The sequence below is a fragment of the Crinia signifera genome, chromosome 1 (assembly GCF_055691185.1).
Source record: "Crinia signifera chromosome 1, ASM5569118v1, whole genome shotgun sequence".
Lineage (NCBI taxonomy): Eukaryota > Metazoa > Chordata > Amphibia > Anura > Myobatrachidae > Crinia > Crinia signifera.
The window spans coordinates 478,408,250-478,435,582 of NC_139217.1; the positions used below are offsets into that span (position 1 = coordinate 478,408,250).

At 47.6% G+C, this 27,333-nt stretch overlaps 1 protein-coding gene across 1 annotated transcript in view; it reads left to right on the forward strand.

Moving 5' to 3' along the window:
• LOC146024716 (myosin-IIIb-like) overlaps positions 1 to 27,333 on the forward strand; it is a 493,994-nt gene that overhangs the window by 416,587 nt on the left and 50,074 nt on the right. Inside the window, exons 24-26 of the mRNA XM_083155469.1 lie at positions 7,290 to 7,405; positions 19,537 to 19,700; positions 20,078 to 20,167. Of these exons, the coding sequence (XP_083011595.1) occupies positions 7,290 to 7,405; positions 19,537 to 19,700; positions 20,078 to 20,167 (370 nt within the window). The remainder of the gene's footprint in view (positions 1 to 7,289; positions 7,406 to 19,536; positions 19,701 to 20,077; positions 20,168 to 27,333) is intronic.

The window sequence follows — 27,333 nt, forward strand, 5'->3', positions numbered from 1 at the left end:
GTCTGCAGGTGGCTGTATAATGTACAGTGATTGCAGTATATGTGTCTGCAGGTGGCTGTATAATGTACAGTGATTGCAGTATATGTGTCTGCAGGTGGCTGTATAATGTACGGGGATTGCAGTATATGTGTCTGCAGGTGGCTGTATAATGTACGGTGATAGCAGTATATGTGTCTGCAGGTGGCTGTATAATGTACGGTGATTGCAGTATATGTGTCTGCAGGTGGCTGTATAATGTACAGTGATTGCAGTATATGTGTCTGCAGGTGGCTGTATAATGTACGGGGATTGCAGTATATGTGTCTGCAGGTGGCTGTATAATGTACGGTGATAGCAGTATATGTGTCTGCAGGTGGCTGTATAATGTATGGTGATTGCAGTGTATGTATCTGCAGGTGGCTGTATAATGTACTATGATTGCAGTATATGTGTCTGCAGGTGGCTGTATAATGTACAGTGATTGCAGTATATGTGTCTGCAGGTGGCTGTATAATGTACGGGGATTGCAGTATATGTGTCTGCAGGTGGCTGTATAATGTATGGTGATTGCAGTGTATGTATCTGCAGGTGGCTGTATAATGTACTATGATTGCAGTATATGTGTCTGCAGGTGGCTGTATAATGTACAGTGATTGCAGTATATGTGTCTGCAGGTGGCTGTATAATGTACGGGGATAGCAGTATACGTGTCTGCAGGTGGCTGTATAATGTACTGGGATATTAGTATATGTGTCTGCAGGTGGCTGTATAATGTACGGTGATAGCAGTATATGTGTCTGCAGGTGGCTGTATAATGTATGGTGATTGCAGTGTATGTATCTGCAGGTGGCTGTATAATGTACTATGATTGCAGTATATGTGTCTGCAGGTGGCTGTATAATGTACAGTGATTGCAGTATATGTGTCTGCAGGTGGCTGTATAATGTACGGGGATATCAGTATATGTGTCTGCAGGTGGCTGTATAATGTACGGGGATTGCAGTATATGTGTCTGCAGGTTGCTGTATAATGTACGGTGATTGCAGTATACATGTCTGCAGGTGGCTGTATAATGTACGGTGATTGCAGTATATGTGTCTGCAGGTGGCTGTATAATGTACTATGATTGCAGTATACGTGTCTGCAGGTGGCTGTATAATGTACTATGATTGCAGTATACGTGTCTGCAGGTGGCTGTATAATGTACGGTGATTGCAGTATACGTGTCTGCAGGTGGCTGTATAATGTACGGTGATTGCAGTATACGTGTCTGCAGGTGGCTCTATAATCCAATAGCCTCCAAACATTCAAGCGTTCCCTGAAAACTCACCTCTTCAGGCAAGCCTATAATGTTTAAGTTCTACATGCATAACCCTCTGAGGCACTTATGTATTATATAGCTACCCTTCTGGACTTGTAACTTGGTGGGACTGCTATGGTATTACTGGTGCCTGTCCTTGTTTTTCCCCCTATATCCCTATAGATTGTAAGCTTGCAGCAGGGCCCTCCTACCTCCAAGTCTGTATGTTGTTACCCAGTTTGTTTTATCACTGTCTACTATTGTAAAGCGCAACGGAATCTGCTGCGCTATATAAGAACCTGTAAATAAATGTACTGTGATTGCAGTATACGTGTCTGCAGGTGGCTGTATAATGTACGGTGATTGCAGTATATGTGTCTGCAGGTGGCTGTATAATGTACTATGATTGCAGTATACGTGTCTGCAGGTGGCTGTATAATGTACGGTGATTGCAGTATACGTGTCTGCAGGTGGCTGTATAATGTACGGTGATTGCAGTATACGTGTCTGCAGGTGGCTGTATAATGTACGGTGATTGCAGTATACGTGTCTGCAGGTGGCTGTATAATGTACGGTGATTGCAGTATATGTGTCTGCAGGTGGCTGTATAATGTACGGTGATTGCAGTATATGTGTCTGCAGGTGGCTGTATAATGTACTATGATTGCAGTATACGTGTCTGCAGGTGGCTGTATAATGTACTATGATTGCAGTATACGTGTCTGCAGGTGGCTGTATAATGTACAGTGATTGCAGTATACGTGTCTGCAGGTGGCTGTATAATGTACGGTGTTTGCAGTGTATGTATCTGCAGGTGGCTGTATAAAGTACGGTGATTGCAGTATATGTGTCTGCAGGTGGCTGTATAATGTACGGTGATAGCAGTATATGTGTCTGCAGGTGGCTGTATAATGTACTATGATTGCAGTGTATGTATCTGCAGGTGGCTGTATAATGTACTATGATTGCAGTATACGTGTCTGCAGGTGGCTGTATAATGTACGGTGATTGCAGTATACGTGTCTGCAGGTGGCTGTATAATGTACGGTGATTGCAGTATACGTGTCTGCAGGTGGCTCTATAATCCAATAGCCTCCAAACATTCAAGCGTTCCCTGAAAACTCACCTCTTCAGGCAAGCCTATAATGTTTAAGTTCTACATGCATAACCCTCTGAGGCACTTATGTATTATATAGCTACCCTTCTGGACTTGTAACTTGGTGGGACTGCTATGGTATTACTGGTGCCTGTCCTTGTTTTTCCCCCTATATCCCTATAGATTGTAAGCTTGCAGCAAGGCCCTCCTACCTCCAAGTCTGTATGTTGTTACCCAGTTTGTTTTATCACTGTCTACTATTGTAAAGCGCAACGGAATCTGCTGCGCTATATAAGAACCTGTAAATAAATGTACTGTGATTGCAGTATACGTGTCTGCAGGTGGCTGTATAATGTACGGTGATTGCAGTATATGTGTCTGCAGGTGGCTGTATAATGTACTATGATTGCAGTATACATGTCTGCAGGTGGCTGTATAATGTACGGTGATTGCAGTATACGTGTCTGCAGGTGGCTGTATAATGTACGGTGATTGCAGTATACGTGTCTGCAGGTGGCTGTATAATGTACGGTGATTGCAGTATACGTGTCTGCAGGTGGCTGTATAATGTACGGTGATTGCAGTATATGTGTCTGCAGGTGGCTGTATAATGTACGGTGATTGCAGTATATGTGTCTGCAGGTGGCTGTATAATGTACTATGATTGCAGTATACGTGTCTGCAGGTGGCTGTATAATGTACTATGATTGCAGTATACGTGTCTGCAGGTGGCTGTATAATGTACAGTGATTGCAGTATACGTGTCTGCAGGTGGCTGTATAATGTACGGTGTTTGCAGTGTATGTATCTGCAGGTGGCTGTATAATGTACGGTGATTGCAGTATATGTGTCTGCAGGTGGCTGTATAATGTACTATGATTGCAGTATACGTATCTGCAGGTTGCTGTATAATGTACGGTGTTTGTAGTATATTTGTCTGCAGGTGGCTGTATAATGTACGGTGTTTGCAGTGTATGTATCTGCAGGTGGCTGTATAATGTACGGTGATTGCAGTATACATGTCTGCAGGTGGCTGTATAATGTACGGTGATTGCAGTATACATGTCTGCAGGAGGCTGTATAATGTACGGTGTTTGCAGTGTATGTGTCTGCAGGTGGCTGTATAATGTACGGTGATAGCAGTATATGTGTCTGCAGGTGGCTGTATAATGTACTATGATTGCAGTGTATGTATCTGCAGGTGGCTGTATAATGTACTATGATTGCAGTATATGTGTCTGCAGGTGACTGTATAATGTACGGTGATTGCAGTATACGTGTCTGCAGGTGGCTGTATAATGTACGGTGATTGCAGTATACGTGTCTGCAGGTGGCTGTATAATGTACGGTGATTGCAGTATACGTGTCTGCAGGTGGCTGTATAATGTACGGTGATTGCAGTATACGTGTCTGCAGGTGGCTGTATAATTTACGGTGATTGCAGTATATGTGTCTGCAGGTGGCTGTATAATGTACGGGGATATCAGTATATGTGTCTGCAGGTGCCTGTATAATGTACGGTGATTGCAGTATATGTGTCTGCAGGTGGCTGTATAATGTACTATGATTGCAGTATATGTGTCTGCAGGAGGCTGTATAATGTATGGGGATATCAGTATATGTGTCTGCAGGTGGCTGTATAATGTACGGTGATTGCAGTATATGTGTCTGCAGGTGGCTGTATAATGTACGGTGATTGCAGTATATGTGTCTGCAGGTGGCTGTATAATGTACGGTGATTGCAGTATACGTGTCTGCAGGTGGCTGTATAATGTACGGTGATTGCAGTATACGTGTCTGCAGGTGGCTGTATAATGTACTATGATTGCAGTATACGTGTCTGCAGGTGGCTGTATAATGTACATTGATTGCAGTATATGTGTTTGCAGGTGGCTGTATAATGTACAGTGATTGCAGTATATGTGTCTGCAGGTGGCTGTATAATGTACGGTGATTGCAGTATACGTGTCTGCAGGTGGCTGTATAATGTACGGTGATTGCAGTATACGTGTCTGCAGGTGGCTGTATAATGTACGGTGATTGCAGTATACGTGTCTGCAGGTGGCTGTATAATGTACGGTGATTGCAGTATACGTGTCTGCAGGTGGCTGTATAATGTACGGGGATTGCAGTATATGTGACTGCAGGTGGCTGTATAATGTACTATGATTGCAGTATACGTGTCTGCAGGTGGCTGTATAATGTACTATGATTGCAGTATACGTGTCTGCAGGTGGCTGTATAATGTACTATGATTGCAGTATACGTGTCTGCAGGTGGCTGTATAATGTACTATGATTGCAGTGTACGTGTCTGCAGGTGGCTGTATAATGTACAGTGATTGCAGTATATGTGTCTGCAGGTGGCTGTATAATGTACGGGGATTGCAGTATATGTGTCTGCAGGTGGCTGTATAATGTACGGTGATAGCAGTATATGTGTCTGCAGGTGGCTGTATAATGTACTATGATTGCAATATACGTGTCTGCAGGTGGCTGTATAATGTACGGTGATTGCAGTATACGTGTCTGCAGGTGGCTGTATGGGTTGGGATCATTTGGTCTATTGCATTATGGTAGAAAGTCATTAGGTCGAATCCATTAGGTCGACATGCTAAAAGGTCGACATGATTCTAGGTCGACATGGGAAAAGGTCGACATGATTCTAGGTCGAAAGGTCATTAGTTCGACAGGTCATTAGTTCGACAAGGTCATTAGTTCGACAATGTCTATGTCGACATTCACAAGGTCGACATGGGGTTTTTCACTGTTTTTTTACCTGAATGTCAACACAGTCGACATGGACACAGTTTAAAGTGCACTGCATCCCCTCGCATCGCTCGCTGCGCTCGCTATGCGTCGGGCACGGTGCCTCGCTACGCTCGGCACACTATTTTATTCTCCCACCACGCCCTAGTGGATGGTAGGGCATGAAATACCGCCTGTCGGCACATGTTGGCTCAAAAAACAGTGAAAAACTCCATGTCGACCTTGTGAATGTCGACATAGACAATGTCGAACTAATGACCTTGTCGAACTAATGACCTGTCGAACTAATGACCTTTCGAACTAGAATCATGTCGACCTTTTCCCATGTCGACCTAGAGTCATGTCGACCTTTTAGCATGTCGACCTAATGGATTCGACCTAATGACTTTCTACCATAATGCAGTAGACCAAATGACCGCATCCCGGCTGTATAATGTACGGTGATTGCAGTATATGTGTCTGCAGGTGGCTGTATAATGTACGGTGATAGCAGTATATGTGTCTGCGGGTGGCTGTATAATGTACGGGGATATCAGTATATGTGTCTGTAGGTTGCTGTATAATGTACGGTGTTTGCAGTATACATGTCTGCAGGTGGCTGTATAATGTACTATGATTGCAGTATATGTGTCTGCAGGTGGCTGTATAATGTACTATGATTGCAGTATATGTGTCTGCAGGTGGCTGTATAATGTACGGTGATAGCAGTATATGTGTCTGCAGGTGGCTGTATAATGTACTATGATTGCAGTATACGTGTCTGCAGGTGGCTGTATAATGTACGGTGATTGCAGTATACGTGTCTGCAGGTGGCTGTATAATGTACGGTGATAGCAGTATATGTGTCTGCAGGTGGCTGTATAATGTACTATGATTGCAGTATATGTGTCTGCAGGTGGCTGTATAATGTACTATGATTGCAGTATATGTGTCTGCAGGTGGCTGTATAATGTACGGTGATAGCAGTATATGTGTCTGCAGGTGGCTGTATAATGTACTATGATTGCAGTATACGTGTCTGCTTGTGGCTGTATAATGTACGGTGATTGCAGTATATGTGTCTGCAGGTGGCTGTATAATGTACTATGATTGCAGTATACGTGTCTGCAGGTGGCTGTATAATGTACGGTGATTGCAGTATATGTGTCTGCAGGTGGCTGTATAATGTACGGTGATAGCAGTATATGTGTCTGCAGGTGGCTGTATAATGTACTATGATTGCAGTATATGTGTCTGCAGGTGGCTGTATAATGTACGGTGATTGCAGTATATGTGTCTGCAGGTGGCTGTATAATGTACTATGATTGCAGTATACCATACCTCCCAACTTTTCGTGTGAAAAAATCGGGACACTCGCGCGGCGCCCGAAAAGGGGGCGTGGCGTATGCAAATGAGGGCGCGGCTTATGCTAATTAGCCGCGACCTCATTTTCATACGAGAATAGACGCTGTGCGCATGCGCACAGCGTCTATTCCACTACATTGGGGGGTCTCCCAACTGCCACCCCCCCGCAGCGGGACAATGCCTGCCGCGGGTGGGACGTCGGGACAGGACCCGAAAATCGGGACTGTCCCGACGGAATCGTGACAGTTGGGAGGTATGGTATACGTGTCTGCAGGTGGCTGTATAATGTACGGTGATTGCAGTATATGTGTCTGCAGGTGGCTGTATAATGTACTATGATTGCAGTATACGTGTCTGCAGGTGGCTGTATAATGTACGGTGATTGCAGTATACGTGTCTGCAGGTGGCTGTATAATGTACGGTGATAGCAGTATATGTGTCTGCAGGTGGCTGTATAATGTACTATGATTGCAGTATATGTGTCTGCAGGTGGCTGTATAATGTACTATGATTGCAGTATATGTGTCTGCAGGTGGCTGTATAATGTACGGTGATTGCAGTATATGTGTCTGCAGGTGGCTGTATAATGTACGGTGATTGCAGTATATGTGTCTGCAGGTGGCTGTATAATGTACGGTGATAGCAGTATATGTGTCTGCAGGTGGCTGTATAATGTACGGGTATAGCAGTATATGTGTCTGCAGGTATAATGTACTATGTACTAATGTACTATGATTGCAGTATACATGTCTGATGGTGGCTATGCATTAAATACAAATATAATATATAAATATCTCTTTAGGATCATTTGCCCGACCTACTCCTCGACCACGGAAGAGATCGCCTTTATTAATACCGAGTTCCAGAGATATCGCTGAGCAGCCACCGGTCCCGCGTCCTAGGAGTCAGCTGATTCAGGTAATGGCACACCAACCAATAAGAGAGAAAGAGTATCATACACAGGAGCTGTACAGACACATTCTGTGGCACTCCACAAACGTGATGCTATGTGGATTTAACTTGTGGTCTATGTGCAGATAACGCTATTATATATTGTCTTAGGGATGAGGAGAAAATACTTCATACACTTGTGTTCTCATACCTCAGTACACCATGCAGCGTGATATACCTCTTACATCCAGCCTCAGTACACCATGCAGCGTGATATACCTCAGAACACCATGCAGTGTGATATACCTCTTACATCCAGCCCCAGTACACCGTGCAGCGTGATATACCTCTTACATCCAGCCTCAGTACACCATGCAGCGTGATATACCTCTTACATCCAGCCTCAGCACACCATGCAGCGTGATATACCTCATACATCCAGCCTCAGTACTCCATGCAGCGTGATATACCTCAGAACACCATGCAGCGTGATATACCTCTTACATCTAGCCTCAGTACACCGTGCAGTGTGATATACCTCATACAGTAGATTTAGCCTCATTACACCATGCAGTGTGATATACCTCATACATCCAGCCTCAGTACACCGTGCAGTGTGATATACCTCATACATCCAGCCTCAGTACACCATGCAGCGTGATATACCTCTTACATCCAGCCTCAGTACACCATGCAGCGTGATATACCTCAGAACACCATGCAGCGTGATATACCTCTTACATCTAGCCTCAGTACACCGTGCAGTGTGATATACCTCATACAGTAGATTTAGCCTCATTACACCATGCAGTGTGATATACCTCATACATCCAGCCTCAGTACACCGTGCAGTGTGATATACCTCATACATCCAGCCTCAGTACACCGTGCAGTGTGATATACCTCATACATCCAGCCTCAGTACACCGTGCAGTGTGATATACCTCATACATCCAGCCTCAGTACACCATGCAGTGTGATATACCTCATACATCCAGCCTCAGTACAACGTGCAGTGTGATATACCTCATACATCCAGCCTCAGTACACCGTGCAGCGTGATATACCTCATACATCCAGCCTCAGTACACCGTGCAGCGTGATATACCTCTTACATCCAGCCTCAGTACACCATGCAGTGTGATATTCCTCATACATCCAGCCTCAGTACACCATGCAGTGTGATATTCCTCATACATCCAGCCTCAGTACACCATGCAGTGTGATATACCTCATACATCCAGCCTCAGTACACCATTCAGCGTGATATACCTCATACATCCAGCCTCAGTGCACCGTGCAGCGTGATATACCTCATACACCCTGCCTCAGTACACCATGCAGCGTGATATACCTCATACACCCTGCGTCAGTGCACCATGCAGCGTGATATACCTCATACATCCAGCCTCAGTACACCGTGCAGCGTGATATACCTCATACTTCCAGCCTCAGTGCACCGTGCAGCGTGATATACCTCATACACCCTGCCTCAGTACACCATGCAGCGTGATATACCTCATACCTCCAGCCTCAGTGCAGGAGGAGGGTGTGTGTGCTGTAGCTCCTGAGAAGGTAGAGAATCTGTACTCTAGCAGTGGCTCCTCCTCCAGGTATCCCCAAGCCAGGGGACCCAGGTGGGGGAAGCATTCGGGCAAGCCCTTGTGCTTTGGGCCTGCTACAACCAGCAATGGTGAAAGGCAAAGGACGGGCTATCGGGAGCAAGCCCCAGAGGAAGAAAATCCCTGCTGCTGCCTCAACATCTGCAGCAGGAGCCTCTGATAAAGATCCCAAAGATGGCAGAAGGAAAGTCCCCCCGGATGAATCCGGAGGTACCCCTGTAGCAAGCCAGCTACGGGGGGAAGTGATGGAGGAACCCGGCGGGGAGGCCAACGCCGGCGGCGGCATAACAGCTACCGTGGGGGGACCAGATCGCTGAGCAGCCACCGGTCCCGCGTCCTAGGAGTCAGCTGATTCAGGTAATGGCACACCAACCAATAAGAGAGAAAGAGTATCATACACAGGAGCTGTACAGACACATTCTGTGGCACTCCACAAACGTGATGCTATGTGGATTTAACTTGTGGTCTATGTGCAGATAACGCTATTATATATTGTCTTAGGGATGAGGAGAAAATACTTCATACACTTGTGTTCTCATACCTCAGTACACCATGCAGCGTGATATACCTCTTACATCCAGCCTCAGTACACCATGCAGCGTGATATACCTCAGAACACCATGCAGTGTGATATACCTCTTACATCCAGCCCCAGTACACCGTGCAGCGTGATATACCTCTTACATCCAGCCTCAGTACACCATGCAGCGTGATATACCTCTTACATCCAGCCTCAGTACACCATGCAGCGTGATATACCTCATACATCCAGCCTCAGTACTCCATGCAGCGTGATATACCTCAGAACACCATGCAGCGTGATATACCTCTTACATCTAGCCTCAGTACACCGTGCAGTGTGATATACCTCATACAGTAGATTTAGCCTCATTACACCATGCAGTGTGATATACCTCATACATCCAGCCTCAGTACACCGTGCAGTGTGATATACCTCATACATCCAGCCTCAGTACACCATGCAGCGTGATATACCTCTTACATCCAGCCTCAGTACACCATGCAGCGTGATATACCTCAGAACACCATGCAGCGTGATATACCTCTTACATCTAGCCTCAGTACACCGTGCAGTGTGATATACCTCATACAGTAGATTTAGCCTCATTACACCATGCAGTGTGATATACCTCATACATCCAGCCTCAGTACACCGTGCAGTGTGATATACCTCATACATCCAGCCTCAGTACACCGTGCAGTGTGATATACCTCATACATCCAGCCTCAGTACACCATGCAGTGTGATATTCCTCATACATCCAGCCTCAGTACACCATGCAGTGTGATATTCCTCATACATCCAGCCTCAGTACACCATGCAGTGTGATATACCTCATACATCCAGCCTCAGTACACCATTCAGCGTGATATACCTCATACATCCAGCCTCAGTGCACCGTGCAGCGTGATATACCTCATACACCCTGCCTCAGTACACCATGCAGCGTAATATACCTCATACACCCTGCGTCAGTGCACCATGCAGCGTGATATACCTCATACATCCAGCCTCAGTACACCGTGCAGCGTGATATACCTCATACTTCCAGCCTCAGTGCACCGTGCAGCGTGATATACCTCATACACCCTGCCTCAGTACACCATGCAGCGTGATATACCTCATACCTCCAGCCTCAGTGCAGGAGGAGGGTGTGTGTGCTGTAGCTCCTGAGAAGGTAGAGAATCTGTACTCTAGCAGTGGCTCCTCCTCCAGGTATCCCCAAGCCAGGGGACCCAGGTGGGGGAAGCATTCGGGCAAGCCCTTGTGCTTTGGGCCTGCTACAACCAGCAATGGTGAAAGGCAAAGGACGGGCTATCGGGAACAAGCCCCAGAGGAAGAAAATCCCTGCTGCTGCCTCAACATCTGCAGCAGGAGCCTCTGATAAAGATCCCAAAGATGGCAGAAGGAAAGTCCCCCCGGATGAATCCGGAGGTACCCCTGTAGCAAGCCAGCTACGGGGGGAAGTGATGGAGGAACCCGGCGGGGAGGCCAACGCCGGCGGCGGCATAACAGCTACCGTGGGGGGACCAGATTCGCTGTCTGAGAATGAGGATGATGATGATATGGAACTGGAAGAAGATGACTCCAGTGAAGAAGAAAGTGAAAATGAAGCTTTTGCTAAGATGACCCTGCAGGAGCTAAGTGCAGAAGTTAAGAAAGTGTGTTGCAGAATGTATAATGCAAAGAAGCAAAGAAACTCCTGCCGCAGTTGGGAGCGCCAGATGTGGAGAGACCGCATGACATTATGCACTAATACTATAAGTAAGCTGAAAAGTCACATTTCTAAGAAAAGGAAACAAAAAGACTGTGTAAACGTGAAACCAGCAGAGCAGGGGTTAATTGCAACCCAGTCACTGCAGGATTTCCCTGTTGCTGAGAGCCAGGTGCAGGAGCCTGCAAATCCAGAACAGGGAGTGGCCGGCTGCAGAGAGGTCAGAGAGAGGTCAGACCAGACTCCAGCTGAGAGGGAGAATCCAGAGCCGGGGGATGGGCAGATCACACTGGCTGATGAGAAGCTGAGTCCAGGCCAGCCAGAAGACATTGCACACAGTATGGACTGCTCAGAGGTCAGTGTGGTGAAGGATGGTGGCCAGAAGCCTGGACAGAGCCTTGTGGAGAAGGCTGGAGGAACTGCTAATAACAATGACATTGCACACAGTATGGACTGCTCAGAGGTCAGTGTGGTGAAGGATGGTGGCCAGAAGCCTGGTCAGAGCCTTGTGGAGAAGGCTGGAGGAACTGCTAATAACAATGACATTGCACACAGTATGGACTGCTCAGAGGTCAGTGTGGTGGAGGATGATGGGCAGAAGCCTGGACAGAGCCTTGTGGAGAAGGCTGGAGGAACCGCTAATAACAATGACATTGCACACAATATGGACTGCTCAGAGGTCAGTGTGGTGGTGGATGGTGGCCACAAGCCTGGTCAGAGCCTTGTGGAGAAGGCTGGAGGAACTGCTAATATTGCATCTGAGAGTAAAATGACTCAGGGCCAGAAGTGCCTGGACACTGATAAGTTGTTGCCTGGGGAAAGGCAGGTCATGGAGACTGTGTATGGGGATATGATGGTCCCAGAAAGGGCAGGGGCAGCGCTTAAAATCATTGCTCAGAGTATCCAGAGCAAAAAGGTGCCGTTACCTGCTGCTGCTGGGGGTAATGTGTCTGACCCTGTCTGCAATGTATCACCTGTATCATATGCAAATGTGCTGAAACAGACAGGTAGCAACAATATGGACAGGCAGAGTCAGGTCACGGGCCAGGAGGTAAATGGGAGACGGAGGCATGTTGTTCAGTTTAAGTGGGTGGATACAGATCCGGTACCCCCAAAGGAAACATTTCTAAATATGATATTTACATTAAATTGTTGTGCCCGTGACTTGACAGCCTGTATCCATCCGGAAAGATCCCCAATCTTTGATTTGAGTTTCTTGCGGGAGGATAAAATGAATGAAGTGGTGGAGCAATGGGGAGTAAAGAGGCACGAGGTAGCATACAAAGGGTACCTCATTTCATCAAAGTCCAGAGTGGAAAATGTTAGGGTCTGAATTCTAGTGCGGGACGAAACTATCCCAGCCAACGATATCAAATACTGGTTGAGTAGGCAGTGCAGCTTGCAAGGGGACCTGCAGAAAGTAGATCACACGTTGGGGGTATGGGGAGGTGCATGGACCATTCAGGTTAGGCTGCACCAGGTTGGGGGGAGGAAAGTGCATCTCCCTTCAGCTGCGTACATAGGTAGGGACCGCATTCAGGTGTTCTATCCGGGCCAACCAAGGACCTGCTTTCGTTGCGGGGAGGAGGGACATACCAGCAGTGAATGTGGAGTGGTAAAGTGTTCTCTCTGCAACGAGGCAGGTCACCTCTCGGGGTCATGCAATACAGTGAAATGTAATTTGTGTGGCCTCGAGGGGCATCCCTATAGTAGGTGTCCAGAGTCAATGCGCCATCCGGATAGAGCACCTAAAGGTGGAGCAGGGGGTAAGTTCAAGAAAGTAGTATTGGAGGGGCAGACAGTGGTAACATGGGTGAAGGATCAGGAACAGAGGAAGGAGGAACAGTTTCAGGAAGTAAGGAGAAACAAAAGTGCCACAAAGAGGAAAGGGGAGGAGGAGGTGATAAGTCTAGCCAATAGATTTTTAGCCTTTTCAGGAGAAGAGGAGGATAGTGAAAGTGAAGAGGAGGGAGAGGAGGAGATTTATAAGGAGGGGGAGAGTTTAGTCCTGAGAAAAAATATAGCTGATGGAGGGAGGAGAAAGAAAGGAAACGCAAGCAAGGAAGGGAAAAGGAAAAAGCTCAGGAAAAAGAGTAGAAGGGAGGAGGAGGTGGTAGAGAAAGTGGAAAGACTGTCCTTGGAAACAGGGAAAGTAGTGCAGATTAGCAGTCAGAAAGGAAAAGGGGAGGGAGAGGGAAAGGAGGTAGAACGGGAGGAAGCAGAGGAACGGGGAGGAATAGACAAGGCAAAGCCTGAGGATAATAGGGAAACGTTGATAGGCTTTTCAGCTAGGCCTCCTGATCCTGGGAAAGGGGATGTAGGTTTGTCTGAGAGGTCGGTTGATGGTAAGGATGTGTTGGGTGGAGGGGAATGCAAGGATGGTGGTGGGTCAGGTGAAATAAGGGAAAAGTGAGATATGGCCCTACTCTATGATTTTTTCCATGGATCCCCAAACCATACGATGTGCCACGATTAATGTGGCTTCCGTGTTATCTGAACGAGCTCGTTTTATGGCCTTTGATTTTTTCAACACGGTTGAGGTTGACATCTTTTTTCTCCAAGAGACCAGAGTGGGGACCCTTGAGGCCCTGCATAGGGCCAAAAGGGAATGGAGGAGAGGCCCTTCATTCTGGTCTCTTGCGGCCGAGCCGTATAGTGGGGTGGCGGTGCTTTTTTCCGACATGGTAACTGTGCACAGAGTCATAGAACTTGAAGTAGGAAGATGTATGGTTTTGGATATCACCTTTAGGGGACAGGACCTAAGGCTGATTAATATCTATGGCCCCCAAAAAGCTTGGGATAGGAAATGTCTCTTCGAGGTGATAAAACCTTTCTTATTCACAGCCCAGCAGGTCGTTTTTGGTGGTGACTTTAACACCGTGGTAAGACCAAAAGACAGAGGAGGTGCCAGAAACGTTAGGACCCTGGGCCATGATGCTAAATTTTTAGTTAGAATGGCTAGACAGGCTGGTTTGGTAGATGTCCATATTAGACATAATCCGGACCTCACGGGTTTCACCTATCATAATGGTCAGAGGAAGAGTAGGATAGACAGATTTTTTGTTAAAGAAAATTCAAAAACTCTGCCTCCCAAGGTGGAGCCGGTAGAATTTTCTGATCACTGCTTCTTTAGTTTTTCATTGAATGCCTCGCAGTCCATCCAGAAAGGGAGGGGTCTGTGGAGGCTGAACTCTGAGCTTCTCAAGGAAGAGGGTGTGATACAGTCTCTTAGGGATCTCTTTGAGGACCATGAATCACTGTTGGAGGCAGGTTGGAGTAGATCTGAGTGGTGGGAGGTGATGAAAAAGAAGGTCCGGGGTTTTTTTCAAAAGACTGGTTAAAAACAGAGGCTTGAAAAAGAAAAGTGCCTACCATGTTCTTAAAAGGAAACTGGATTTCTTGATCTCTGAGAGTGGAGATGGTGGGGAAATCTCCAGGGTGAAGTCTCAGATGAAGGATCTGCAGTATGACCGATTGGCATCTTTGATTCTGGAGAGGGATTATGGTACATACCACTCGCCAGATCCCTATCAGAGTTGTAGAAAAGCAATCGAGGTAAGAGAAGTTACTGGCCTATATGACGAAAGGGGTGTGCTTCAGGAGAAGAGGGAAGGCATCCTGGAAGTCATTAGGGCTTATTATTCTGATCTCTTGTCAGAGAAGGCACCTATCAGAGAGAAGATGGAAACGTTTCTGAGGGGGACACCAGGTCTGATGGAACCAGATGGCTCTCTTGATTGTTTGGACAATAGGATCGGAGTAGATGAAGTTAGGGAAGCAATTGACGGTTTAACGTCAAAAAAGTCACCCGGGCCTGATGGCCTAACATCGGAGTTTTATAAAGAGTTCTCTGATGTCTTAGCTCCCCGTCTCACGGAGGTTTTTAACTCAAGCCTGGAAGAGGGGGAACTGCCCCCCTCCATGAGACGGTCGGCTCTCATCCTACTGTCCAAAGGGAAAGACCCAACCCATGTTGAGAATTGGCGCCCCATAGCTCTTCTCAACACGGATAGAAAGATTTTGGCAAAAGTGTTTTTCAACAGAATTGTGGAGTTCTCTAAGAGGCTTCTTTCCCCCTCCCAGCACTGTACAGTGAAAGAGCGCAGCACCTTTAGTGCGGTCCTTGGTGTCCGGGAAGCCGTGGAGCGGTGCAGGGCTGGGAAGGATGGAAAATTCCTGCTGGCTTTGGACCAGTCTAAGGCTTTTGACCGTGTCAATCAGGAGTATCTGTGGAGATTGCTTGAAAGGTATGGCTTCCCGCCAAAGATAATCAATTGGCTAAAGATTCTTTATAAAAAGGCCGAAAGCTTTCCACTTGTTAATGGTTGGGTTGGGCCCATGTTTGAGGTGGACTCGGGTGTGCAACAGGGATGTCCTCTGAGCCCTCTTCTATACGTGTTCGCAATTGATCCCTTCATAAGGAGGATTGAGAGTGGCAGGTTGAAGGGGGTTCAGCTGGCGCCGGAGTTTGCCTTAAAGGTGGTAGCCTATGCAGATGATGTCACAGTGGTATTGTCAGCGGAGGAGGAGGCAGAAGACATTAACCAACTAGTAACTGATTTTTCAGGGGCTTCAAGTTCCAAGATAAATCAGGACAAGTGTGAAGTTTTCTGGATGGGGGAGGGAGGGAAAGAATTTCCCCTCCCGGACACTCTCCCCAGGCCTAAAAATAGTATTAAAATTTTGGGCATCCAATTTGATCACGGAGATTACTCCTTACTAAATTGGGACAGGAAGCTGGAGGATGCCACCAGGAAAGTAAACTCCTGGAAAGGGTGTAAGTTCTCCCTAAGAGAAAGGGTTGACATATGCAAAACCTACTTGGTACCAATATTTTTGTACGTCAGCTATGTCTGTTTTTTGCCTCAATCGTTGTGGTCTAAATTGTGTTCCTTGTTCTTCCAGATGTTCTGGGGGAACAAGATGAACATAGTCAAGAGAGGAATTACGTACAGATCGAGGGAGGAAGGGGGCCAGGAGATGGTCAACCCTATAGTTTTCTTTGTAACAACTTTTTTGAAGTTGAATATGGGTAGTCTGTTTTTGGACGACCCCCCTCGATGGGTACATGGTTTCATGGAGTGGTTGTCTCCCTATATTAGAGCATGGATAGATGGAGGTCAGATGAAAAAGCCCTGGACCAGGCGAGGTTACCTCCCGATCTACGTGATTCAGTCCATAAAGATGATTTCCAAGTGGCGCCTGAAGGTGGGTGATGTGAGAGAACTTTCAAGGAAGGAGTTGGGGAAGGTGATCTTGCAGACCTATTTTTATGCTCCATTGGCTCTAAGGGACTGTCCAGGGACTGTCTGTTCAGATGGTCTGAAACTGCTTAATAATCAGAGGATCCCGCTGAAGTTTAGAGATATTGCCTGGCTCTCTTTCCAAGGAAGACTTTACGTTAGAGGGAATGTCGGGATGAGAAGTGCCAATGATCGTGTTTGCCCACGTGAGGAATGTCCTGGGGAGGTGGAGACAATGGACCACTTCTTTCTTGAATGTCCCTTTAATGTAGCAGTTTATAAGGACGTTTCAGTGACTCTGGGGATCCCTTGTCTTTCGGGGCTGAGTTACCCGGAATGGGCCTACGGGGCATTCAAAGGTTATGGGAATTTTGATTTATGCACGATTTTCATAGTTAGTTTAGCGGTTAGGTACCACACGTGGAATGCACGGTGTCAGGTTACATTAAGACAAAAAATCCTCCCTGTTAGGACGGTGGTGGGTCTTGTCTTACACGAGGTGAAAGTGATGATGGAGATGGAAAAGGAGAAGCTGGATGCCATCAGCTGGTCCCGCTTGTGGGGTCAGCTGAAACCTCCTTAGTAGGTGGCGGAAGGTGGATCCTGGAACATGCTGGATTCTTTGCTATTTTCTGACACTCATAGAGGGGAAAGTTGAGGAATGCTAAAAGAAAGGTTTACATGCATGCTTTGTCAATATCTGATTTTTTCCTTAATTAATGTCGGTTGGAATGGAAGTAAGGGGGAGTGGTAGAAATGATATATGAGGTTTTGTGAGTATGGGTAAAGAATGTGTTTTATGTGTTAAAGGTGATGGGTTAGGGTGAGGGTGATGGGGATGAGTGATAGGTATGAATGATGAGAGAGTGAGTGATTGGGAAGAGTGTAAGGATAAGTGAGAATGATGGTTGGTATAGTGTGGTGTGGCAGGTGGAATGAATAGGGGAGTAAGGGTATGGAAGGGTTTGAATGGTTTTGGATGGAGTAAGGATACAGTTCTCATTTCCCGGATCGGGAGGTAGTAGATGGTAGGTCTAAACCATAGTTACAGGAATGTTATTGAAGAGGGATGGTGAAGGTTGGTGGGGAGGGGGGCGGGGTGGGGGGAGGGTTTTCTGGTTTGATTCTATATATGTAAAAAGGATGTATATATGTATATATTTTTGTATAAAATGGATGTAATTTTCAATAAAAGAAGCATTACCTCATACATCCAGCCTTAGTACACCATGCAGCGTGATATACCTCATACATCCAGCCTCAGTACACCGTGCAGTGTGATATACCTCATACATCCAGCCTCAGTACACCTTGGAGCGTGATATACCTCATACATCCAGCCTCTGTACACCGTGCAGTGTGATATACCTCATACATCCAGCCTCAGTACACCGTGCAGTGTGATATACCTCATACATCCAGCCTCAGTACACCGTGCAGCGTGATATACCTCATACATCCAGCCTCTGTACACCATGCAGCGTGATATACCTCTTACATCCAGCCTCAGTACACCATGCAGCGTGATATACCTCATACATCCAGCCTCAGTACACCGTGCAGCGTGATATACCTCATACATCCAGCCTCTGTACACCATGCAGCGTGATATACCTCTTACATCCAGCCTTAATACACCATGCAGCGTGATATATCTCATACCTCCAGCCTCAGTAAACCATGCAGTATGAGATACCTCATACATCCTGTATTTCAAGAACCAGCACCAGGCCCAACCAGCCAGCAGGGTAATGCCACAGCCGGGGGGAGATTTTTTATACAAAAATCTCATTTCACTAAAAAATCTAATTTCACTAAATCTTGCCCTATGTCTATACTTTTTAAATCTTTTTCTTCATGGACGTCAGGGGCCACAGGGATCTTTGTTGTTTTCCCTCTGGGGGACTGATGACAATTTGAAAATCTTATTTTCTGTGCCATGAGTTAAGGAGAGACACATTGGAAAACCCAATAAAGACCAGGTTACTGTCAGGCACCCAGCTCTCGCCCACATGTTCTGCGCAGATACAGTATAATGGTGTGGGAACACAGGGGTGGAATTGAGGGTCTGCTTGTCCACAATTGTAGCATACACCAGGAAGGGCAAAAGTGTTGGCAATCCCAGGAGAAGCAACCATGCTCCCTCAGCACACAGGCACACACACACACCAAACATATACACACTCAAATACTTACACTTGCACTATACCTATATACAGATACTCACTACACAACACGTACACCATACATATACTCACCAGATTTGGTGCCCCGGGGATGGGGAAGGCGTGGTGCCCCGGTGATTGGAAAAGTTGTGGTACCCCAGTGGTTTGGGAAGGTGTGCTGCCCTGGTGGTTGGGGAAGATGTGGTGCCCTGGTGCCCCGGTGGTTGGGGAAGACGTGGTGCCACGGTGGTTGGGGAAGACGTGGTGCCCCGGTGGTTGGGGAAGACGTGGTGTACCAGTGGTTGGGGAAGATGTGGTGCCCCGGTGGTTGGGGAAGATGTGGTGTCCTGGTGGTTGGGGAAGACGTGGTGCCACAGTGGTTGGGGAAGACGTGGTGCCCCGGTGGTTGGGGAAGATGTGGTGTCCTGGTGGCTTTCTCTCCTACCGACTTTCCTCCTCTGCTCCTTGGCCTATGGTCAGCAGATATCTGGCCTCCACTCCCTCTGCTGTCTGTGGCCCTTTCTGGCCACAACATACTACTGCTTCATCAGTAATCACACCGCGGACTCTTATTCATGACTAACGCTGTCGCTGCCATCAGCATCGTTCTCACAGACATAGAGTATTGAATGAGATTGTGTGCATGGGTCAGTGGCCGGAGCTGAGCTGAATGCTAGGTAGATGCATCTACAGGGCAAATGTGCTGTGTACTGAGCACCATGCGTACGGCCCTGGAGGAATGGCACTGAGATGCATGAGTGGAGGGGTGTTGCATGTGTCTGGCGGATGGGTGTTGGGAGACACAAGTGTGGGCAGAGGGGTGTTGGGGGACACGTGTGGATGAAGGGGGGTCGGGAATCTGTGTATCATATACATTTACTCTTATTACAGTTATCTCCATTTGACAACGCCAAGATCCCAACTGTTCCTGCCCACGGGGAGAGGAAACTGAAGCAGAGACGCAAAACTCTGCTCTGGTTCAAGGAAACACAGGCCAGGAAGGTGCTGGATGAGGGAACCTTCCCACTATGGCTACATGGCATGCTATCCCGCAGGTAACAGTACAAACACACCTGGGGAGCACATTATCGACACAACAGGGGAGCACATTTTCAACACACCTAGGGAGCACACTACCGACACACCCTGGGAGCACAGTACTGGCACACCCGACAGCACTGTTAGAGGGGGGATATCAGGCAGGAAACATGACATTACATTAATGACACATTGCACAGGTGACATGAGAACTGTTTTTTTGGGGTATGTTATGTTGGCACAACCTTCTAGGTAGTCTAAGCCTCACCTAATGCCAATATTGTACTACATGTAGTACTGTTTGCACTGCACATACTGTAGTACAGACGGAACTGCTTCACGGGTGGCAAAATTTATTGCAGACATTTTTAAAGTCTTTTTCATATACATCTAGGGACACAGAAAATGTTCTGGTGGATAAAGGTCCTGGCGATTTCCTAATTCGAATCAGCCAGACCCATGCAGGATACATACTAAGTTTCAGGTAAGTTTATAATTTATACTAATATAAATCTGTGAGAAGCGGTTCCAGGTGCTGGTGGTAGGCTCCTGGGTGAAGCTGTTCCATATGCTGGGGGTAGGCTCCTGAGTGAAGTGGTACCATATGCTGGTGGTAAGCTCCTGAGTGAAGGGAATCCAGTTGCTGGTGGTAGGGTCGGGGAAGTGGTTCCAGGTGCTGGTGGTAGGCTCTTGGGTGGAGATGTTAGATGTGCTGGTGGCAGGCTCCTGGGAGAAGTGGTGCCAGGTGCTGGTAGTAGGCTCCTGGGTGAATCAGTTCCAGGTGCTTGTGGTAGGCTCCTATGTTAAGAGGTTCCAGGTGCTGGTGGTAGGCTCCTCGGTGAAACGGTTCCATATGCTAGCGGTAGGCTCCTGAGTGAAATGGTTCCAGGTGCTTGTGGAAGTGTCTTGGGCGAAGTGGAGCCCAGTGCTGGTGGTAGGCTCCTGGGTGAAGAGGTTCATGTGCTGGTGGTAGGCTCCTGGGTGAAGCAGTTCCATATGCTGGTGGTAGGCGCCTTTGAAACATGGAGCCAGGTGTTTGTGCTAGGCTCCCTGGTTGAGAGTTTCCAATTAGTGGTGGTAGGCTCCTGGTTGAAGCGGTTCCAAGTGCTTGTGGTAAGCACTCGAAAGTTTCAGGTAAGTTTATAATTTATACTAATATAAATCTGTGAGAAGCGGTTCCAGGTGCTGGTGGTAGGCTCCTGGGTGAAGCTGTTCCATATGCTGGGGGTAGGCTCCTGAGTGAAGTGGTACCATATGCTGGTGGTAAGCTCCTGAGTGAAGGGAATCCAGTTGCTGGTGGTAGGGTCGGGGAAGTGGTTCCAGGTGCTGGTGGTAGGCTCTTGGGTGGAGATGTTAGATGTGCTGGTGGCAGGCTCCTGGGAGAAGTGGTGCCAGGTGCTGGTAGTAGGCTCCTGGGTGAATCAGTTCCAGGTGCTTGTGGTAGGCTCCTATGTTAAGAGGTTCCAGGTGCTGGTGGTAGGCTCCTCGGTGAAACGGTTCCATATGCTAGCGGTAGGCTCCTGAGTGAAATGGTTCCAGGTGCTTGTGGAAGTGTCTTGGGCGAAGTGGAGCCCAGTGCTGGTGGTAGGCTCCTGGGTGAAGAGGTTCATGTGCTGGTGGTAGGCTCCTGGGTGAAGCAGTTCCATATGCTGGTGGTAGGCGCCTTTGAAACATGGAGCCAGGTGTTTGTGCTAGGCTCCCTGGTTGAGAGTTTCCAATTAGTGGTGGTAGGCTCCTGGTTGAAGCGGTTCCAAGTGCTTGTGGTAAGCACTCGAAAGTTTCAAGTAAGTTTATCATTTATACTAATATAATGCTGGGTGAAGTGGTTTCAGGTGCTGGTGTAGAGCCCTGGAAGAAGCGGTTTCAGGTGCTGGTGGTAGGCTCCTTAATGAAGTGGTTCAATATGCTGGTGGAAAGCTCCTGAGTGAAGGGGTACCAGGTGCTGGTGGTAGGCTCCTGGGTGAAGCGGTTCCATATACTGGTGGAAGGCCCCAGGGGAAGTGGTTCCGGGTGCTTGTGGAAGGGTCTTGGGTGAAGCGGTTCCATGTTCTGGTTGTAGGCTCCTGGGAGAAGTGGTGCCATGTGCTGGTGGTAGGCTCCTGGGTGAAGAGGTTCCAGGTGCTGGTGGTAGGTTCCTGGGTGAAGCGGTTCCATGTGCTGGTGGCAGGCCCCAGGGGAAGCAGTTGCAGGTGCTTGTTAAAGGGTCTTGTGTGAAGAGGTTCCATGTGCTGGTGGTAGGCTACTGGGCAAAGTGGTGCCAGGTGCTGGTGGTAGGCTCTTGGGTGGAGATGTTAGATGTGCTGGTGGTAGGCTCCTGGGAGAAGTGGTGCCAGGTGCTGGTGGTAGGCTTCTGGGTGAATCAGTTCCAGGTGTTTAGACAGAAAAGATTTAACAAGTGACCAGCGCTATGACAGATAACAAATGCAGGTTATCTTTGATGCGGTATCTCTATTCTCTGCAGTTAATTCTTCCTGGTGTCATAAGGAAGTAAACTTACAATAAGTTTCAACTCAGGCGTACCAACATGAAATTAACTTACATGAGAATTCAATCTCGCATGCACATAAGCTTGTGGAAGGGTCTTGGGTGAAGTGGTTCCATGTTCTGGTTGTAGGCTCCTGGGAGAAGTGGTGCCAAATGCTGGTGGTAGGCTCCTTGGTGAAGAGGTTTCAGGTGCTAATGGTAGGCTTCGGGGTAAAGCGGTTCCATATGCTGGTAGTAGGTGCCTGCAAAACATAGAGCCAGGTGTTTGTGGTAGGCTCCTAGCTTGAGAGTTTCCAATTGGTGGTGATAGGCTCCTGGTTGAAGCGGTTCCAAGTGCTTGTGGTAAGCGCCTGGAAGATTCAGGTAAGTTTATTTTCTCTTTTGTCCATCCTGGTGACACAGCTCTACCATGGGATGTAGGAGGGTCTGCAGGAGCAAGGCACCTATGCTGACTACTTTTGAGAGCAGGCTCCTCCCTACTGCATCCCAGAGTTCCTCAGTTCGTTTTAGGTGCCCACCGGCTGCGGGCTGCAGCCATTGTTGGATAGAGTAGCTAGGGTTTTTTTTTATTTTATTAATTCACTAGTTAGTGCAGGTTTTACAGTGTGTTCCTTCTACTAGAAGTTCACACACACTGAGAGCGCAGCAGAGGCTGACGGAAGCGCGTCCTGTCAGCTCTCTGTCTGCAGAGAGATGCTGCTGCGTCTTCTGCACAGCGCTTAACCTCCTTTACAGAGAGGTGTTCCTGAGCCCCGGGGGCATCCTGAACTGGCTCCTTGCCTAGGGGGGATTGTGGACTCCCCGTGATGGAGTCTGCCATCTTAAGGGGTTTATAGGCTGAAATCCTGAAAAGGAAGTGAAGCCTATCACAGAGGTCCAGCACTGCTGGACACTTCCAAGTGGTCCCATGAAGGAGGGGAGGCACTGGAGGTGAGGAGAAGCACTTGTGGCAGCGGCTAAAGGGGGAAATGGCACCAATAGGCTGCCTTCCCCGCTGAAGCAGATACTTGGTCTCTTCCTACTCGCTGTGCTGGTGCCCTTTTCTCTCCAGGCTGCGGAGCTGAAGCAAGGGATTTTCATTACAGTGCAGTGAGAAGTTCCTGTGTTATATCATGACAGAGAGGTGTAGTGCTGTTGCTCTGGGGGAGGGAGCGCCTGCCATGTTAGTTAACTGCAAATTTTGTGGTGTTAAATTAACTGATGAACAGATGGATCAGGGGGATTTGTGCCCCTCATGTGAGTCTGTGCCCAGTGGGGCTCAAGCCCAGAGGTTTCTTCTCCTAGACACCCCTTATCCACAACTTCCCTGTTGAATTTAGATTCTGATGAGGAGGGTGGGTACACGGAGGATGTTTTTTTGGACCAGAAGGAAGAAGATAAATCTTCTGTGGCAGGGATTGGGGATTTGATCCTGCAGTTAAGCAGACTTTTAATCTGTCAGAGGAAGATAAAGTGCCTGCGCATTGTGTTTTTAAGAAAGTATTCAGAGATTCTGTGACATTTCCCTCGGATGAGGTCATAATTTCTTTACTAGGAGAAGCATGGAAAACTCCTGATAAGAAGCTTCTTATGTCTAAAAGGTTTGCAAACATGTACTCAATGCCAGAGGAACATGTAAAATTATGGGAGAAAATCCCTTTAGTGGATGCACCTGTGGCCAGGTTGTCTAAAGCCACGGTCTTACCCGTTCAAGGGGGTGCGGCATTTAAAGACCCGGTAGACAAAAAGATTGAAGGATGCCTTAAGGCGGTTTTGGAAGCGGTGGGCTTTACCCTGCGCCCTATTATTGCCTTGGCATGGTTATTCAAGGCTATGATTAAATGGGCTCAAGCCTTAGGAAATCAACTACAGCCTGATTCTGAGGCTTTTGCACTGGCTGAGAAGCTCGGGTGTGCGGCAGAGTATGTATGTGAGGCTGGGGAAGAAGGCACAAAGATGGCGTCAAAAGTGTCAGCCACATCGGTGTCAGCAAGGAGAGCTCTCTGGCTAAAAGCTTGGGAAGCAGACAGCAAATCAAAGTCTCTTGAGGCTTTGGCCTTTAAGGGTGAACTGCTTTTTGGGTCAGAACTGGAGTCCATTATAAAGCAAGCAACAGGGGGGAGAGCACTTTTCTTCCCACCACGTCAAAATATTCAGTGTCCAAGTTTGGGGCCTTTAAGCCGTCCTTTCGTTCTTCCTTTCGAGGAGGAGCATCTAACAGAGGACAGGCAGGTAAAGGAAACTTTCCAGCCAGTAAGGGGAGGGCACCCCGATCCTGTTTCGGGGCCTTTGCCAAGAAGCACCTATCCAAAAGAGAGGATAAGTCCTCCGCATGATGGGGCGGAGACTCTCCATTCTAGAGTCAGAGTGGGGAGTCATCTCCTGAAGTTTTGGGACCAGTGGATCAACTCCTTCAAGGACCCTTGGGTTCTTTCCATCATTTCACAGGGTTACAGGATAAATCTCAGGGGTCACCCCAAAGAGGTTTCTTCCAACACCTTTACCGCGGGAAGCTCACCTGCGGAAATTTTCTTGGAGGCGGCAATGTACCTTCTCGAGAAGGGAGTGGTGGTCCTGGTACCTCAGGAAGAAAGAGAGGTTTTTATTCAATTCTCTTTTTGGTCCCCAAACCAAGACGGTACCTTCAGACTCATTCTAAATGTGAAATCTTTAAATCAGCATCTTTGGGTGGACCACTTTAGTATGGAGTCTCTTCGTTCTGTGCTGTTAAGAATAGAGTTGGGGGAATTTATAGCATCAGTGGACATCCAGGATGCTTATCTACATGTGTCTATCTTAAAGGAGCATCAGTCCTTACTGAGCTTTGCAATATCATCTACAGTTTCAGGCTCTTCCTTTTGGCCTGGCCACAGCGCCGAGGGTATTCACAAAAGTGATGGCTGTCATGGCAGTGGCCCTCAGACTACAAGGGATAGTAATCATCCCGTACCTGGACGACCTCCTTTTTAAGGCGGAGTCAGTGGAAAAATTACAAGAACATCTGGACATTGCGACATGGTTCTTCCAAGAACATGGGTGGTTGTTGAACCTCCCAAAGTCACATTTAACACCCACACAGAGACTTCAGTTTCTGGTGGTGATTTTGGACACACACCTAAACCTTGTGTTTCTCCCAGAATCCAAAGCAGTGGACATTCGTCAATTGGTTTTCTTGATCGTACAGTCCCCAAATCCTACGGTTTGGCAGGGAGTAAAGCTGCTAGGCAAGATGGTGGAAACCTTCAATACGTTGCAGTTTGCAAAGTTCCACTCCAGAATATTTCAGTGGAACATTCTCTCATGTTGGTCAGGAAATCCAAAGCCCATGAAACAGGAAAGGCTGTCACTGTCTCGAGAGACGAGGGAGTCTTTAATCGGGTCAACAGACCTGGAGATGCTGCAACTGGAGCATTCCCTCCACTCGTGGGATTGGTTTTTTGTCATGTCTCAGGGGCTGGGAGGCGGTAGTTCTGCACTTGAGGTTGCAGGGTCTATAGTCCAAGGAGGAATCCTGACTGCCGATCAACATTTTGGAGCTCCGGCCAGTTTGGAAAATCTTTCTGCAGACTGGGCATCTCCTGAAGGGATCATCTGTCCATATACAGTTGGACAATGCCATGGCTGTGGCTTACCTGAATCATCAGGACGGGACTCGCAGCAGTATGGCAATGCAGGAAGTCTCGTGGATCTTCCAGTGGGCAGAGGTGAACATTCCTGCTCTGTCAGCTGTATTCATTCCGGGGATCCGAAATGTCAAGGCGGATTTCCTCAGCAGGGAACAGCTGCTGGAGGGAGAGTGGGCCCTTCATCAGGAAGTTTTTCAGGAGATAGTGGCGCGTTTAAATTTGAAGGCCTGGCATTTGAAACCTCCTACTAAGGAAGAAAGGGTCTTCGGAAGCGGTTATCCAGACCATGCTCAGGGCTCGCAAGGCTGTTTCAGCTGTAAATTACCATCGTGTCTGGAAGATCTATATCAGTGAGCGTCAGAGGGTACACACCTCTAGGTTCAAACTATCTAGACCAGTGGTAGCCAACCCTAGCCCTCGAGAGCTACCTACAGTGCACATTTTCCAGACAACCTAGCTGCTGCACAGCTGCACTCATTAATCACTGACACATTTTAAAAGATCCACTGATGGAGCTAATTAGCTCACTTGTGGTTCTGTGAGGAGACCTGCAAAACATGCACTGTTGGTATCTCTTGAGGACTAGGGTTGGCTACCCCAGATCTAGACTGTTGTAATATCTCCAGGTCGAAATCTCTCCAGGGCTTAGTCTGCAGTCTTTAAAGGTACAGTTGTCAGCATTATTTATTTTCTTTCAGAAAAAGGTAGCCCTGTTACCTGAAGTTCAGACTTTGTTACAGGGAGTCATGAGGCTCAAACCCCCATATAGTCAGCCGGTGGCACCTTGGGACCTGTCTTTGGTTTTGTCGGTGTTACAGAATCCTCCTTTTGAGCCGTTAAGGTAGGCTGATCTTAAGTTTCCTTCGTGGAAAGTTGCCTTTTTGTTGGCTATAGCTTCGGCTAGGCCAGTTTCGGCGTTGGGCGCCTTGTCCTGCAAGGCTCCATTTTTTATTTTTTTCATGAAGACAGGGCTACACTTCGAACAGTGCCTAAGTTTCTACCGAAGGTAGTGTCTTTGTTTCATTTAAATCAGGAGATGTCCCCTCCTGAGGGGACAAAAAATAGGGACAAGTAAATTGGAAATTGGACGTGGTTCGCGCCTTGCGAATATACGTTGAACGGTTAAAGGACATCCACAAATCTGATTTGCTTTTGGTTTTGTATGACATACATAAGAGAGGGTGGTCTGCTTATAAGCAGACCATTGCCAGATGGTTAAGGTCAGTAATTGCCTTTGCTTACACTAAGATAGGTAAACCAATTTCTTCACGGGTTAATGCCCATACCACCAGGTCAGTTGCTTCCTCTTGGGCTCTTCGTCATGGGGCTACGGCGGACCAGTTGTGCAGGGCTGCCACATGGTCCTCTGTTCATACCTTTCCCAAATTCTATAGGTTCCATGAGTTCGCGTCAGAGGACGCTTCATTTGGGCAAGCAGTGATGAGAACTGTAAGCCTGAGCGTACCCTACCAAAGAACCGGATCCTGAACGTTCCATGGTAGATCTGTGTCACCAGGATGGACGAAAGAGAAAAGGGGATTTTTGTAAGAACTTACCGTTC